The 13,318-nt window shown below is 49.6% G+C and overlaps 1 protein-coding gene across 1 annotated transcript in view; it reads left to right on the forward strand.

Annotated features, from left to right (window-relative positions):
* LOC122808163 (alpha-1-macroglobulin-like) overlaps positions 1-13,318 on the forward strand; it is a 404,161-nt gene that overhangs the window by 155,452 nt on the left and 235,391 nt on the right. Inside the window, exon 5 of the mRNA XM_044079136.1 lies at positions 1,975-2,151. Coding sequence (XP_043935071.1) covers positions 1,975-2,151 — 177 coding nt within the window. The remainder of the gene's footprint in view (positions 1-1,974; positions 2,152-13,318) is intronic.

Below are 13,318 nucleotides of genomic sequence, written 5' to 3' on the forward strand. Positions count from 1 at the left end.
TGGGAATTTGGGATAGGCTCATTAATTAATGGTCTACAGGATGGCATGCCTAGTAACTACCTATGAATCTTGGAGTCCAGTGTGATGGTCTGTTTATGCATCCCCCTTGATTCTGCATATTATTTTGTTTTGTCATTCATGAGAGTATAGTAGGCAATAATAGCCCCATTTTATTAGAAGTCCGGGAAGAAGAGTTCCACATGTAGTACATCTGAACATTTTTACAGTAGCATAAAATTTACAATCTTCAATAAATATATTTGCACATTTTTACAGTGCCATAAAATTTACAGGATCAGAAAGCAGTATAATTAACAATTATTTTTGCAGAAATACAAGTTTTAAGTGCTTAATAAAATAGTATACTAGCGAAATAAAATACTACAGTGACAACAATACACAATTCATCAAATAGTACAGTAGTGAAATAAAATACTACAGTGTCGACAATACACAATTCAGCAAGATCTCATATGATGCCCCTATCCACACAGAAACACTCCATGATCTGCTGGTGAGTCATGTGGTGGTAAGCTAGGGGCGACAATGGTGTGGAGGGCATGGCTCACCATATCTTGGGCACTAGCTCGGAGAGCAGACCCTAACATGTACTGCTGTGCTACAGCTGCTGCTGTTACCTGCATTTGTAGGTACTGTAGGGTACTATATACAAGCAATTCCTGGTGAAGTGCCCCTGCTTTATACATTTCTGAATCACATTACCATATTTGATGTCATTATTTGCATATTCTGGTGTCCCTCATTTGCATCTGGAACTTTATTTTCATACAATATACAGTCATTTGCATACTCTGCAAATAGAACTTTTTTTGCCAAATATGGCCACACTTCTTGTGTCTCTGAATCACCCTCCCTGAGCAATGTTGTTCTGAATTCTATTTTGCATATTTCAGTGCACTGTCCATGAACATCAGACAGTGTTTTTCAGCAGAAAATTAATATTTCAAAAATGCTTGTCTCAAAAGAAAACATAAACATGCTTCTTAGTGTTGTTCAAATAAACTGTGAAAACATTTTGAATATGGAGATGTCATTCCCAAAGTTTTGTCATTGTCAGATATCTTTAAGACTAGGTCAGACACCAATTTATATAGGTTCAAGCTACTGCATGTCAGCTTATCCTAAGGGCAGAAAAGAACAAGTTAAATGATCTACTAATGATAAACACTGAAAATGAAATATGCAGAAATGTATCTGAATTTATTTTAAATTTTTACACTCAGAAAACTCTACCTTGCTTGTGCAACAAGGTTAGGGATCCATATGGCTATAGGTATTTGCATGACATCCTTCTTTAACAAGCTAACATTTCACTTTTGTTACAATCTACACAAAGATATATGTAAACCCTCTTTGCTGCTGTGTTGTTGCAGGTTAACTGTGAGTGCACCTGGTGATTCCAGGTAAAAGCTGAAATCTTGTATCTGTATCAGTCTGAAGCAGAGTTAGCATGCAGAGCTCTCCTGCTGCTTCCTGACCAGATGTAGCCCTGTAACCTGTTACATACGTGTGAGACCTCTGTCAGCAGTTATATTTTTTTCTGATCATATATGCTACTGGAGCACTTCACTGCAAAATATGTGATGTTTTCACAGCTGTGCTTCGTTTGGAATTTTTATGCAGCTTTACTTTTGAGCACAATGCATGGAGACTAGAAAATATAAGAAACTGTCCTGATAATTCTACAAAAAATTAATAAATAAATAAAATAACTGACAATACATTGCTTTCACGTCTTATGCATGGGAACATATGTTAGCTAATGAAGCCATTTTATGATGATTTTAATAAGCATGAGATCAGGCAAGTATGCCAGTGGGGGAAGGGCAAAGATGGAAAGTTTCCTGTTCGTTCACTGAGGATCCACTAGTCATCTACTGTGTTTCATGAATTAGAAAGGAATTATGACAAATCTAAATACAATGTAATGTTAATATATGTTCTCTGACACAGGTGACATAATGGGGACTGCACTGCAGAACTTGGACAATCTACTTGCCATGCCTTATGGGTGTGGAGAACCGAACATGGTGCTGTTTGCTCCAAACATCTTTATCTTGCAGTATTTGGAAAAAACTGGTCAGCTAACTCCAGCAATCAAGGAAAAGGCCATTCACTTTCTGAAAAGTGGTAAGAATCACAGCTTTTAGATGAACTACACAACATAAGCATTAGTTACCTGTGTCAGTCATGATCCCATCCTTAGATGTTATCTACACAGCATAAACATTAGATGTTATGTGATCCTATCTTGCCTACATTCTGACTGATGGGTTCGGAGCCGATCCCTCGGCTCCGACTCGGCACGCTTATGCTATAGAGCGAGGCCTCTAATTGGCTGAGCTATACACCACCACTAATCCCCCAGATCTCGTTTGCCGCTTACAGAGCTTAGACGTGGTCTCAACATTGGCTGGGCTAAGTACTATATATATAGTCTTTTTTCCTGTCAGTATTTGCTTCATTTAAACCCAAAAGCTGTTTTAACGGCTATTCTTTGTGTACGAGTGTGTTTCTGGCAGTTTGATTGAATTTTTAGTATAATTTCCTGTCAGAGAAGGTTCCGTTTAAGTTAAAGGGGCCTTCCCCTGTGGTTACTACTTCTCAGTGGTTGTGTGTGGGTCAAGTACCCGTTTGAGTTAGAGGGTCTTGACCCTCCTTGTTTCTCTTTCTCGCTTCTGTGTGTATAAAAAAAAAAAAAAGTTTTCAGTTTTAATATTGTGAGTTAGTGGCATACTTATTGTTCCTGTGTGTCAAACCCTTAAGTTTGCTGTTATGGTCTGTTTTCTTGTAGGACTATGTCTAAAGAACATAAACCCTCCGGGTTTAAAAGTGCACGAGGTGTGGGTTCAAAATGTCCATAACGGACGACCACTCCTCGTCGTCTATTGTCTTGGCGCCAAACATCTGCAGGAATCGTGCAGTGTATGCCATGCTTTTCCTCGAGTCCTCCAGGAGAGGAAAACAAATTAATCCTCAAAGGATTAATCAAGCCTTCTTCGAGGAGGCTTTATCTTCCTCTCCGTCTCCTTCTAAGAAGAGGAAAGCGCAGGCTCCGACCAGTCAGTCGGAACCGACGGCTAAGAAAGCTAAGCAGACTTCTCCATCGGCTCCACGGATTTCGGAGCCGAGGTCGGAATGGTCTGCCTCGATGCCTCCAGCCTCGACCCCTCTGGTTTCGGAGCCGAGGTCTGGGGCATCGAGAGGCGGGTCACCCTCATCGGCTCCACTGATATTGGAGCCGATAAGGGTCATCGGCTCAGACTCTTCCCCCTCGGAGCCGAAGTCCTTATCGGCGCCGAGGGAAATTTCCTTGAAGGTTTCCTCGGAGCCGATAATTGTTGAGTCCTTTCGGAGCCGGTCCCCGAGCCCTTCGGAACCGATGGAGAAATCGGTTCGGGCCCGATCGGTATCCTCGAGATCATCCAGGATGTCTGATTCGGACATCGACAGGGTGCTCCTTCGACTCTTCCAGTCTCCGGTGTTCCAAAAGATGGTTTCGGCTCCAGCCCAGTTGGCTTCGGAGCCGATGGTCCACTCCCCTATTGTACTTCCTCCTCCAACAGCTGCGGCACCGTTGGATCAGGTGTTGGTGGAACCAGTGGAGGTGTTAGGGTCAGGCCCGACCCTTGCTCCGACTCCGGCTCTCGGGTCGGAGTTCAGTGCAAGGACTTCTTCCTTCGGCCCTGGGGGGGAGGCTTTGGGATTGATGCTTTCGGTCCCAAGTCTCCCTCTTGGTGCGTCGGCGGGAGTACCGTCCACTGTCGTGGCCACGGAGGGGGGACCTTCCCAGGATTCTGGTGGTCCCGCCTTCAGGGCTATGAGGAGTGCTCTAGCCAAATCTTCATTGGCTACCTCCACAGTTTCCCCAGCTCCTTCCCTACATTTGGAGACTGGGTCATTGGCAGTCCACCTGTCCGCAGACAGCGGAGCCCCTGGGCCTCAGGTTACCCCCGCTGGGGTTTCTCCCCCTCCTGGAGGTCCTTCTGAAGCCTCTTCGGAAGAACCTCCCAGGAAGAAAACGTGCAAGAGGAAGCACGTTGACTCCCCTGACGAGTCTTTGACATCTGACACCGATCTCGATGATGCAGAGGGGTCCCCCAAGTCGTCCTCGGATGATGTCTCCTTTGCAGACATCCTGGAAGCCCTAAAACAACGAGGCGGCTGGCAGTCCAAACCTCCCTCTGCTGATGAGTCGGTGTTCCTGAAGGCCTTCGGGGCTCAGCCCTCCGCCTCCTGGGTGTCTCCGCCTTCGACGAGCTCTTGGATTTGATCTGTCGAGGGCTGGGAACACCCAGACTCTGTGGAACGGTGCCCGCTCGTCCAAACAAATTTCTTCGGCCCCCAGATAGAGTTCCTTACGAAAGGTGTGGCTGTGGATGCTATGGTGGTGGCATCTGCTACCCAGCAAGATGTAGCAGAGGCTTCTCGTCCGTCCATCCTCCTAATAAGGAGTCTAGGAGCATGGATCGATGCGGTAAGCGCACCCTTAGTTCAGCGGCCTTTACTTTGAGGTCTATGAACTACCTGACGACTTTACGAGATTCCAGAGGGATCTGATTAAGGAGCTATCCGATACCCTCTTAGGTAACCTGCCTGAGGAGCTGGCCCAGACGGTTGGTTCTCAGCTGGCTACGATGTCGTCCATTTCGAACTCGTCCATGAGGCTCATTTCGTATGCGGCCGAAGGGGCGAGTAGAGCGGCGGGTACAGGCATTGCTCTCACGGAGACAAGCCTGGCTCCGCCTGTGTCATTTCGCGGAGGCCTTCAAGTCTTCATTCGCCGACGCCCCCTTTGATGGGTCCTCCCTGTTTGGGCCCAAGGTGAAAGACACACTTACCCGCTGTGAACAGGAGGGTAAGACTCTGACTGCCGTAGGGGCACGATTTTCCACTCCCTTTCGGCCTTATCCCAAGGCTAAAAGAGGAAGGGAAGATGTGGTTCAGTAGATCTCAGAAGTCTTACCCCTCTCAGCAGGAAGGTTCCCTCTCCAGAGGCAGAGGAGGGGAAATTGATCAGGAAGACGCCGTCCCAGAGGCGGCAGAGGCCCTCGCAACACTGGAGACCGCGAGTCCTTTCGTGGCTCTTCAGCCTTTCATAGTCCCTGAGGGATTGCCCGACTGTGCTGCTCCGGAGCCAGTCGGGGTCGCCAAGCACCTGAAGGCCTGGGAAGGGATCACTCAGGACCGATGGGTGCTTCGAATTATCGCCGGAGGTTACTCCATCCCATTCTGTTGCCCCCCCCCCTCAGTCCAAAAGAATTCCGGACCCGCCACCCAGTCAACAGGATACCGCAGCCTTAGAAGTTTCAAAGCTGCTGCAAAAAGGAGTCATCCAACCGGTCCCCGCAGACCAGATCGGATTAGGGACTTACTCAAGATTCTTTTTGGTGCCAAAAAAGACCGGGGACTCGAGGCCCATTTTGGACCTAAGCAACCTAAACCGTTCAGTCAAGAAGTCCAAGTTCCGAATGGTCACTTTACAAACCATTCTCCCATTGTTGGAGAAAGGTGTTTGGATGTGCTCCATAGACCTCAAGGACGCGTATTACCATATCAAAATACATCAAACGTCCAGGAGACACTTGCGCTTCAGCCTAGGATGCAGTCATTTTCAGTTCCGTGCGCTGCCCTTTGGTCTCAACACAGCCCCCAGGGTGTTCACCAAATGCTTGGCAGTAGTGACTGCTCACCTGAGAAGTCTAGGATTCCAGGTGTTTCCATCTAGACGACTGGCTCCTAACTGCCACCTCCAAGCATCTACTTCTACGGAACCTGCAAGCCACAATATCACTGGGCAATTCCCTTGGAATCACCTTCAATTGGCCAAAGTCTGTGTTAAGGCCATCTCAAAGAATAAGATTCATAGGGGTAGAGATAGATTCAAACCAGATGCGGGTCTATCTACCTGCAGACAGAATTCAGACCATTCAAAATCAGGTTCGAGCCTTACTCCCCAGGTCCAAAGCCCCAGCCAGAATGGTCCTACAGCTATTGGGATCAATGTCTGCCACAGTTCTCCTAGTTCCCTTGGCAAGGTTACACGTGAGAATCCTCCAGTGGCTTCTTTCAACTCAGTGGTCCTTTCAGGAACTCCCTCTCAGTCATCTAATATGGATCACAGAATCTTGCAAACGGGACCTTCGCTGGTGGCTAGTGTCCTCCAATTTGGACCAGGGACGACCCTTTGTTCTTCCTCATCCGGCGGCCACTTTGACCACGGACGCCTCCCAGACGGGGTGGGGGGGGCATTCCCTGGGCAGGTCAGTCCAAGGCAAATGGCACCCGGTAGAGACCCCTCTCCACATCAACATCCTAGAAATGAGGGCAGTACTCCTGTCCCTTCGAGCCCTTCACAATTACCTCCCTCAGGGCATAATTGCTGTTCACTCAGACAACATGTCAGTTGTCTGGTACCTGAACAAACAGGGAGGGACCAGATCCTATCCTCTTTGCAGAGAAGCGATGAGAGTTTGGAAATGGACAGTCACGACCAAACGCTTCCTAGTGGCTACCCACATACCGGGCAAATCCAATGTCATAGCCGACAGGTTGAGCAGAACCATCCTCTCTCCTCACGAATGGTCTCTGAATATGACAATTACAAGGCAGATTTTCAGCGAATGGGGAGTTCCGTGTTGCGACCTCTTCGCGACTCCTCTGAATGCGAAGTGCAAAGAATTTTTCTCCCTAACCCCGGCTCCGGGGAAGAGCCCTATGGACGCATTAGTCCATCCTTGGCCCACCGGACTGCTTTATGCCTTCCCTCCAGTTCCTCTCCTCCCCAGAGTGATTCAAAAGGCATCTCTTAGGCAGCAAAATGATCTTAATTGCTCCGTACTGGCCTCGTCAAGTGTGGTTTCCCTATCTTCGAAACATGCTCTGGAAGGTCCATGGTTCCTGGACCAGGTCCCAGACCTACTGATTCATCAGTCGGACTACTACACCAGTCCCTACACACATTAAAATTGACGGCCTGGCTCCTCCTCTTCCGACCATAGTCAGGAGACATGCACTGGATCCAGATGTGGTGCACATATTGTCTTCAGCCCACAAGTCGGCTACGAAGAAACTGTATTCTAACAAATGGAAAAGGTTTGCTATCTGGGCTCAACTCCGGGGCCTGGACCCCATTTCTACTCCGTGGCAGAAGTACTCAAATTCCTGACCTCTCTTTTCAATCAAGGCTCTTCTGTTTCTACCATCAAAGTACAATTGGCAGCGATTTCTAATTTTCATGAATCCATAGACCCACCTTTAATGAGCAACAGGTTGTGTAAGACCTTCTTGAAAGGTGCTGCTTTATTAAGACCTCCGATTTCTCATCCTGCACCTCCATGGGATCTCGATATAGTATTACGTGCCTGACTTCTTTCCCTTTGAACCGGCAGCTACCTGTGATTTAAAGTTTCTATCATGGAAGACAGCCTTTCTAGTGGCAATTACTTCAGCCAGGAGGGTTTCAGAACTTCAAGCTTTGTCAGTGAAACCCCGTACTTGGTTTTTCATACAGACAGGGTATCCCTCAGACCAAATCCTTCTTTTGTTCCTAAAGTCTGTTCTACTTTATGCTTGCAACAGTCGTTAGAGCTCCCAGTTTTTTTCCCAAAATACTCCAATAAAGCGGAGTTTATTTTCCACACACTAGATGTCCACAGGCAGTTACGTTTTTATTTGGACAGGACCAAACAATCAAGGAAGACAGATCAGTTGTTTGTGTCCTTTGCAGAAAACAAATTGGGCAACGCGGTCCACAAAGGTCACTATTGCCAAATGGATCAGGGACTGTATTACTCAAGCTTATATTTATTCTAACAAAGAGCTTTCCACCTCTGTCAAGGCTCATTCTACAAGGGCTATGGCTACTTGTAGCATTTCATTCTAAGCTTGCTATTGGTGACATTTGTGCTGCTACATGGTCTTCCCCGCACACCTTCATTTCTCACTACAAATTAGATGTGGCATCTAGAGGATGAGCTTCATTTGGTTCCACAGTGCTCAGGAGTGTTTTCCAATGAGCCACCCGGGATTTAGGTGCTAGGGACGCTGTCCCATCAGTCAGAATGTAGGCGAGATAGGATCACATAACATCTTTTAGTTATGTACTTACCATAACTTCAGATGTTTGGGATCCATCTCGCCTACATTCCTAATAACCCACCCTCCTTCCCCCTTCCTTGGAGATCAGAGGATATCAGAAGGTCCGAATCCTGTTGTTTCATCTTGAAACATCTAACAATGTTATATAAACAAGCTGTGCATGTGTGCATGAATGCGGACAAACAAGATCTGGGGGATTAGTGGTGGTGCATCCTGGGATAAAGATAGCTCAGCCAATTAGAGGCCTCGCTCTATAGCATAAGCGTGCCGAGTTGGAGCCGAGGGATCGGCTCCGAACCCATCAGTCAGAATGTAGGCGAGATGGATCCCAAACATCTGAAGTTATGGTAAGTACATAACTAAAAGTTACCTGTATCAGTCATGTTCCCATCCTTACATGTTATCTACACAGCATAAACATTAGTTACCTGTGTCAGTCATGTTCACATCCTTACATGTTATTAAATGCTTAAATCTGAAGTAGGAACTTCATTTGTCAGCAACCTTTGGGATACGGATCCGATCTCGGATCCGAGCCGGCAACTTTTACCACAGCATAGATCCGAGCTCCTAGCTCCTCCCTTTACCCATACTCCCCTGCCAACCCTAACTGACCTCAGATCTAGTTTGCCGCGCTTCAAGCCAACAAGCTGGATTTTGAGCTCCTGGCAATTCGAAGGTTTTTTGTGAGAAAAATCTTAGAATTTTTGTACTTTCTTGTGTGATTGTGTGAGTTTATTTAGGTTCCCTCTTAAATATCTATTTTTTGTTGTAAATTTTTCCTCCCTACCCTCGCTGGTCCGTAGTGTGTGTTTGTGGTGTGTTAGGGGCCCAGTGAGTGTGTTTTCCATTCAACATGTCGGAGGCCCCTAAAGCCATCTTTTCAAAATGTACTGAGTGTGGCCATAAGCTCTCACCGGCGGATGGCCTCACCCGGTGCGTTAGGTGTCTTGGGGTTGAGCACCTTCCCTCGGGATGCACGATTTGTGCAGCGTTCAACCCCAGGGCACTTAAGGACTGGAGATCGAAGCTGATTCTGGTGGGTCTTTTGCCCCTGGACTCGGCTCCGACCTCCGGTTCTTTGGTGGCAGCTACCCAGTCCTTGGTAGTAGCCACCCCTGCCTCCCTTCCTCCGGTCAGGACTCAACCTCCCGTTTTGGCTCCGGAGGAGAGGGAGGCCAGAAAAAACAAAAGGAAGGAGAAGCACCATAAGCGGCTGGCCGAGGACTCTTCCTCGGCCCCGCCCGCCGAGCGGGCTTCTCCATCCAGGGTTTCTGAATCGCCTCCTCCTCGGCTCCAGTCCCCTTGTTTTTCACCAGGACCTGGGGAGGAGGCAACCCGGTCCCCGTCGAGGTCATCGAGGCATCACTCTAGGTCTGCCTCAGTGGCCTCATCGAGGTCTACATTTAGTATGTCAGATGCAGACATGGACCAGATGATGAGGAGGTTCATCCAGGCCCAGCTGCAGATGGGAGTGCTCTTGCCTCCCCCCCCCCCTTTGGGGGGGAGCTCGACTCCATTTTTTGCCCCAATCGCTCCTTCTCCGTCCCGCTTCCCAGGTTCGGAGCACTCGGAGCCGAGCCGCATCGGATCCGGGGGTGTAGTTACTTCGGCTCCGACTGGTCCCTTGAGTTTGTCGGATCTGACCTCTCGGAGCCGTGGGCGGAGCTTCGGATCCGAGGGACTTTGTGTGAATTTGGCTCTGTCCCGGTCGGAGCACACGGGTCCTTCGGATCCGAGGGTCTCAGCCCCGGATCCGGTCCCCGCTTCGGATCCGAGTGGGAGCCGACTCTCGGAGCCTATTGAGAGTAGCTCCCTCTCGGCTTTCGCGGTGGTGGAGAGGGCACCGTTGAGTGTATCTGGACCCCCGGTCCTGGCTTCAGCTCCTCCCTGCACTCCCTCTCAGCTGGTCCGGGCTCCCATCACCCGGCCTTCGGGACAGCATGCTTCAACGTCTCTGGGTGTTCCTGCGGAACATGATATTGCTGGTGAGTCTTCCTCGGACAGCCCCCCCGAAGAGGTCCCTCACAAAGCCAAGTGTAAGAGGAGGCACATGGACTCCCCTGAGTACCTTACCAAAGATACAGACTTAGATGAAGGGGAAGGCTCCCCAAGGTCACCCCCGAGGATGTCTCCTTTGGAGACATCATGGAGATGCTCAGGATTAGGGGGGGGTGGTCTGCCCCCAAGGCTTCCTCCGATGTGTCTGTATTCCTAGAGGCGTTCGAAGCAGGGCCATCTACCTCTTGGGTGTCCCCTCCCCCCGACCCCCTGGTGGACCTTATTTCCACCAGGGCTTGGAAGGAGCCGGACACTGTGGAGCCAATCCCCAAGCACCCGGATAGGATCCTGAGTCCCCCTGCTGAGAGAACCCACTGGAGCAGACGTCCACCTGTGGATGCCATGTTGGTGGCGGCAGCCACCAAGAGAGAGCTAGCTCAGGAGAGCTCTGCGGTCCACCTGCCGAGTAAGGACTCTCGAGCGATGGACCGCCTGGGGAAGCGGGTCTTTAGTTCAGCAACCTTCTCCATGAGAGCGCTGAACTATATGGCACACGTCATCCGGATGCAGTGGGATCTAATAAAAGAATACGCTGCATCCCCCCCAGAGTCCATGTTGGAAGGAGACAAGCATCTGTACTCCTCTCGAATGTCTACTCTACGTTCAGTTTCTAACACCTCTATGCGGTTCTTGTCCCACGCCACTGAAGGAGCCACTAGAGCAGGCGGAGCCGGCCTGGTAATCAGGCGTCAGGACTGGCTCTGACACTGTGACTTCTCGGAACCCTTTAAGGCGTCATTCGCGAATGCCCCCTTTGATGGTTCTGCACTTTTTGGCAAAACCGTTCGCGACACTTTAGTCCAGAGCGAGAAAGATGGGAAGACGTTGTCTGCCATCGGAGTCTGCTTCTCTGCTCCCCAGAGGTCCTTTTCTAAGAACCAAAAGGGTCAGAAGAAGATGTGGTTCCGAAAATTGCATCAGTCCCAGTCTGCTCCGGACAACCAGTCCTCTCGTGGCAGAGGAGGACAGGGAGGATGCCGCCCAAGAGGCAGAGGGGGTCCCAGAAACTTTGGGTCCAGAGAACCCTTCTCTGAGAGGCCCATGCAGAACCCCTGAGGGGTTGCCTGGCTGCTCCACTCTGGAGGCAGTCGGGGGGCGTCTTTTGAAGCACCTAGCAATGTGGGAGTCCATAACAACAGATCGCTGGGTGCTTCGCATCATATCCAGAGGTTACCAAATTCCCTTTATTGTAACCCCCAAAATCAGAAGCCTCCCTGACGTACCACCCAATCAGAGGGAGGCAGCTGCTACAGAAATTCAGCAGCTTTTAAAAAAAAGAGCCATCCAACCCATCCTCCCAGATCAGTTCGGATAGGGGTTTTACTCCAGGTTCTTTCTGGTGCCAAAAAAGACGTGGGACTTGAGACCCATTCTCAATCTCTCTCTCCTGAACTTGGCAGTACCCAAAGAAAAGTTCCGAATGGTCACCTTACAATCTATTCTCCCCTGATTACGGGAGAACGATTGGATGTGCTCGATAGACCTCAAGGATGTGTACTACCATATCCTAGTGGACAGACGCTCCAGGAGGTTCCTCCACTTCCGGTTGGGAACCAGTCACTTTCAGTTCAGGGCCCTTCCCTTCGGTCTCACCTCAGCCCCCAGGGTGTTCACCAAAGTCTTGGTGGTCATAGCGGCCCACCTGAGGCTTCAGGGAATTCAGGTCTTTCCATACCTGGACGACTGGCTCCTCATCGCCCCAACAAGGCATCTGCTCTGTTCAGGCAGGGATTACTTCCTCGGCCTTGCTCCATGTCTAGGGTTAACTATCAACATGACCAAATCTTCTCTAGTCCCCTCACAGGTGATAGATTTTATAGATGCTAGATTGGATTCCAGGATAATACTTGCCTTCTTAACTCCCGATCGGCTTCAGAACCTGAGGTTGCATGTCAAGGCCATTCTCATTCTTCCTGCTCCACCTGCGGAATTGATCATGAGGGCTCTAGGGTCCATGGCGGCAGCTATTCCTCTACTACTCCTAGCCCACCTAAATATGAGGGTACTGCAATGGACCCTCCAAGTACAATGGTCCCTGTCTCGCAACCTCCTGTCCCATCCTATTCCCCTAAGCAGGGCTTGCAGAACATCGCTCATGTGGTGGCTCCGGTCCCCGAGTCTCCACACGGGACGACCATTTTCGATGCCTTCCCCCGTCGCCACAGTGACCGCGGACGCCTCTCGCCTGGGGTGGTGGGGGCACTATTCAGGCAGAACGGTCCAAGGCATGTGGAACAACACAGAGACCTCCTTGCATATCAATGTCCTAGAGATGAGGGCGGTGCTTTTGACGTTGCAGGCACTTCACAGCCTTCTACCGATTGGGGCAATTGCAGTACAAATGGACAACATGTCAGTTGTCTGGTACATCAACAAAGAGGGGGGAACCAGGTCTTATCCCCTTTGTCGCGAGGCCACGAGAGTGTGGGAATGGGCGAGTTCCACCAACCGCTTTTTTATTGCAATGCACATTCCGGGATGGTCCAACATCCTAGCAGACAGGCTCAGTCGTTCAATTCTGACACCGTACGAATGGTCTCGCAATCCTCTAGTAGTGAAACAAATATTTTCCCTATGGGGGCAACCCTGTTGCGATCTTTTTGCCTCTCCTTCAAATACCAAATGCAACAGTTACTTCGCTCTAATTCCCCCTCAGGGGGAGTCCCCGAGAGACTCTCTGGTACATGCTTGGCCTCCCGGTCTCCTTTATGCTTATCCTCCTTTGCCCATGATGCTGAAACTCCTACAGAAAGTCAGTCGGCTGGGGAGCAAAATGATCCTCATTGCCCCATTCTGGCCTCATCAAACATGGTTCCTGTACCTGTGGTCTCACCTAATTCATCCACCTTGGATTCTGGATCCACTCCCGGATCTCATTACCCACCCTCTGGGTCTCCCGGCCCCCAACCTGGTCAACCTCAAGCTGACGGCTTGGTTGCTCCAGTTCCACTCCTGATTAGGACTCCCGGAATCTCCTCACCAGTCAAAGCCATCCCAGTAGCAGCACATAAACCTTCCACCAGAAGAGTCTACCGAAGCAAGTGGAAACGTTTCTCAATCTGGGCGGAACACCATCACTTGGATCCTTTCACGGCACCTCTCATGTCGGTTTTGGAGTTCTTAACTACCCTTTTTC

This window comes from Protopterus annectens, chromosome 8.part0 (assembly GCF_019279795.1).
Source record: "Protopterus annectens isolate FY-2018-M chromosome 8.part0, PAN1.0, whole genome shotgun sequence".
NCBI classification, from domain to species: Eukaryota; Metazoa; Chordata; order Ceratodontiformes; family Protopteridae; genus Protopterus; species Protopterus annectens.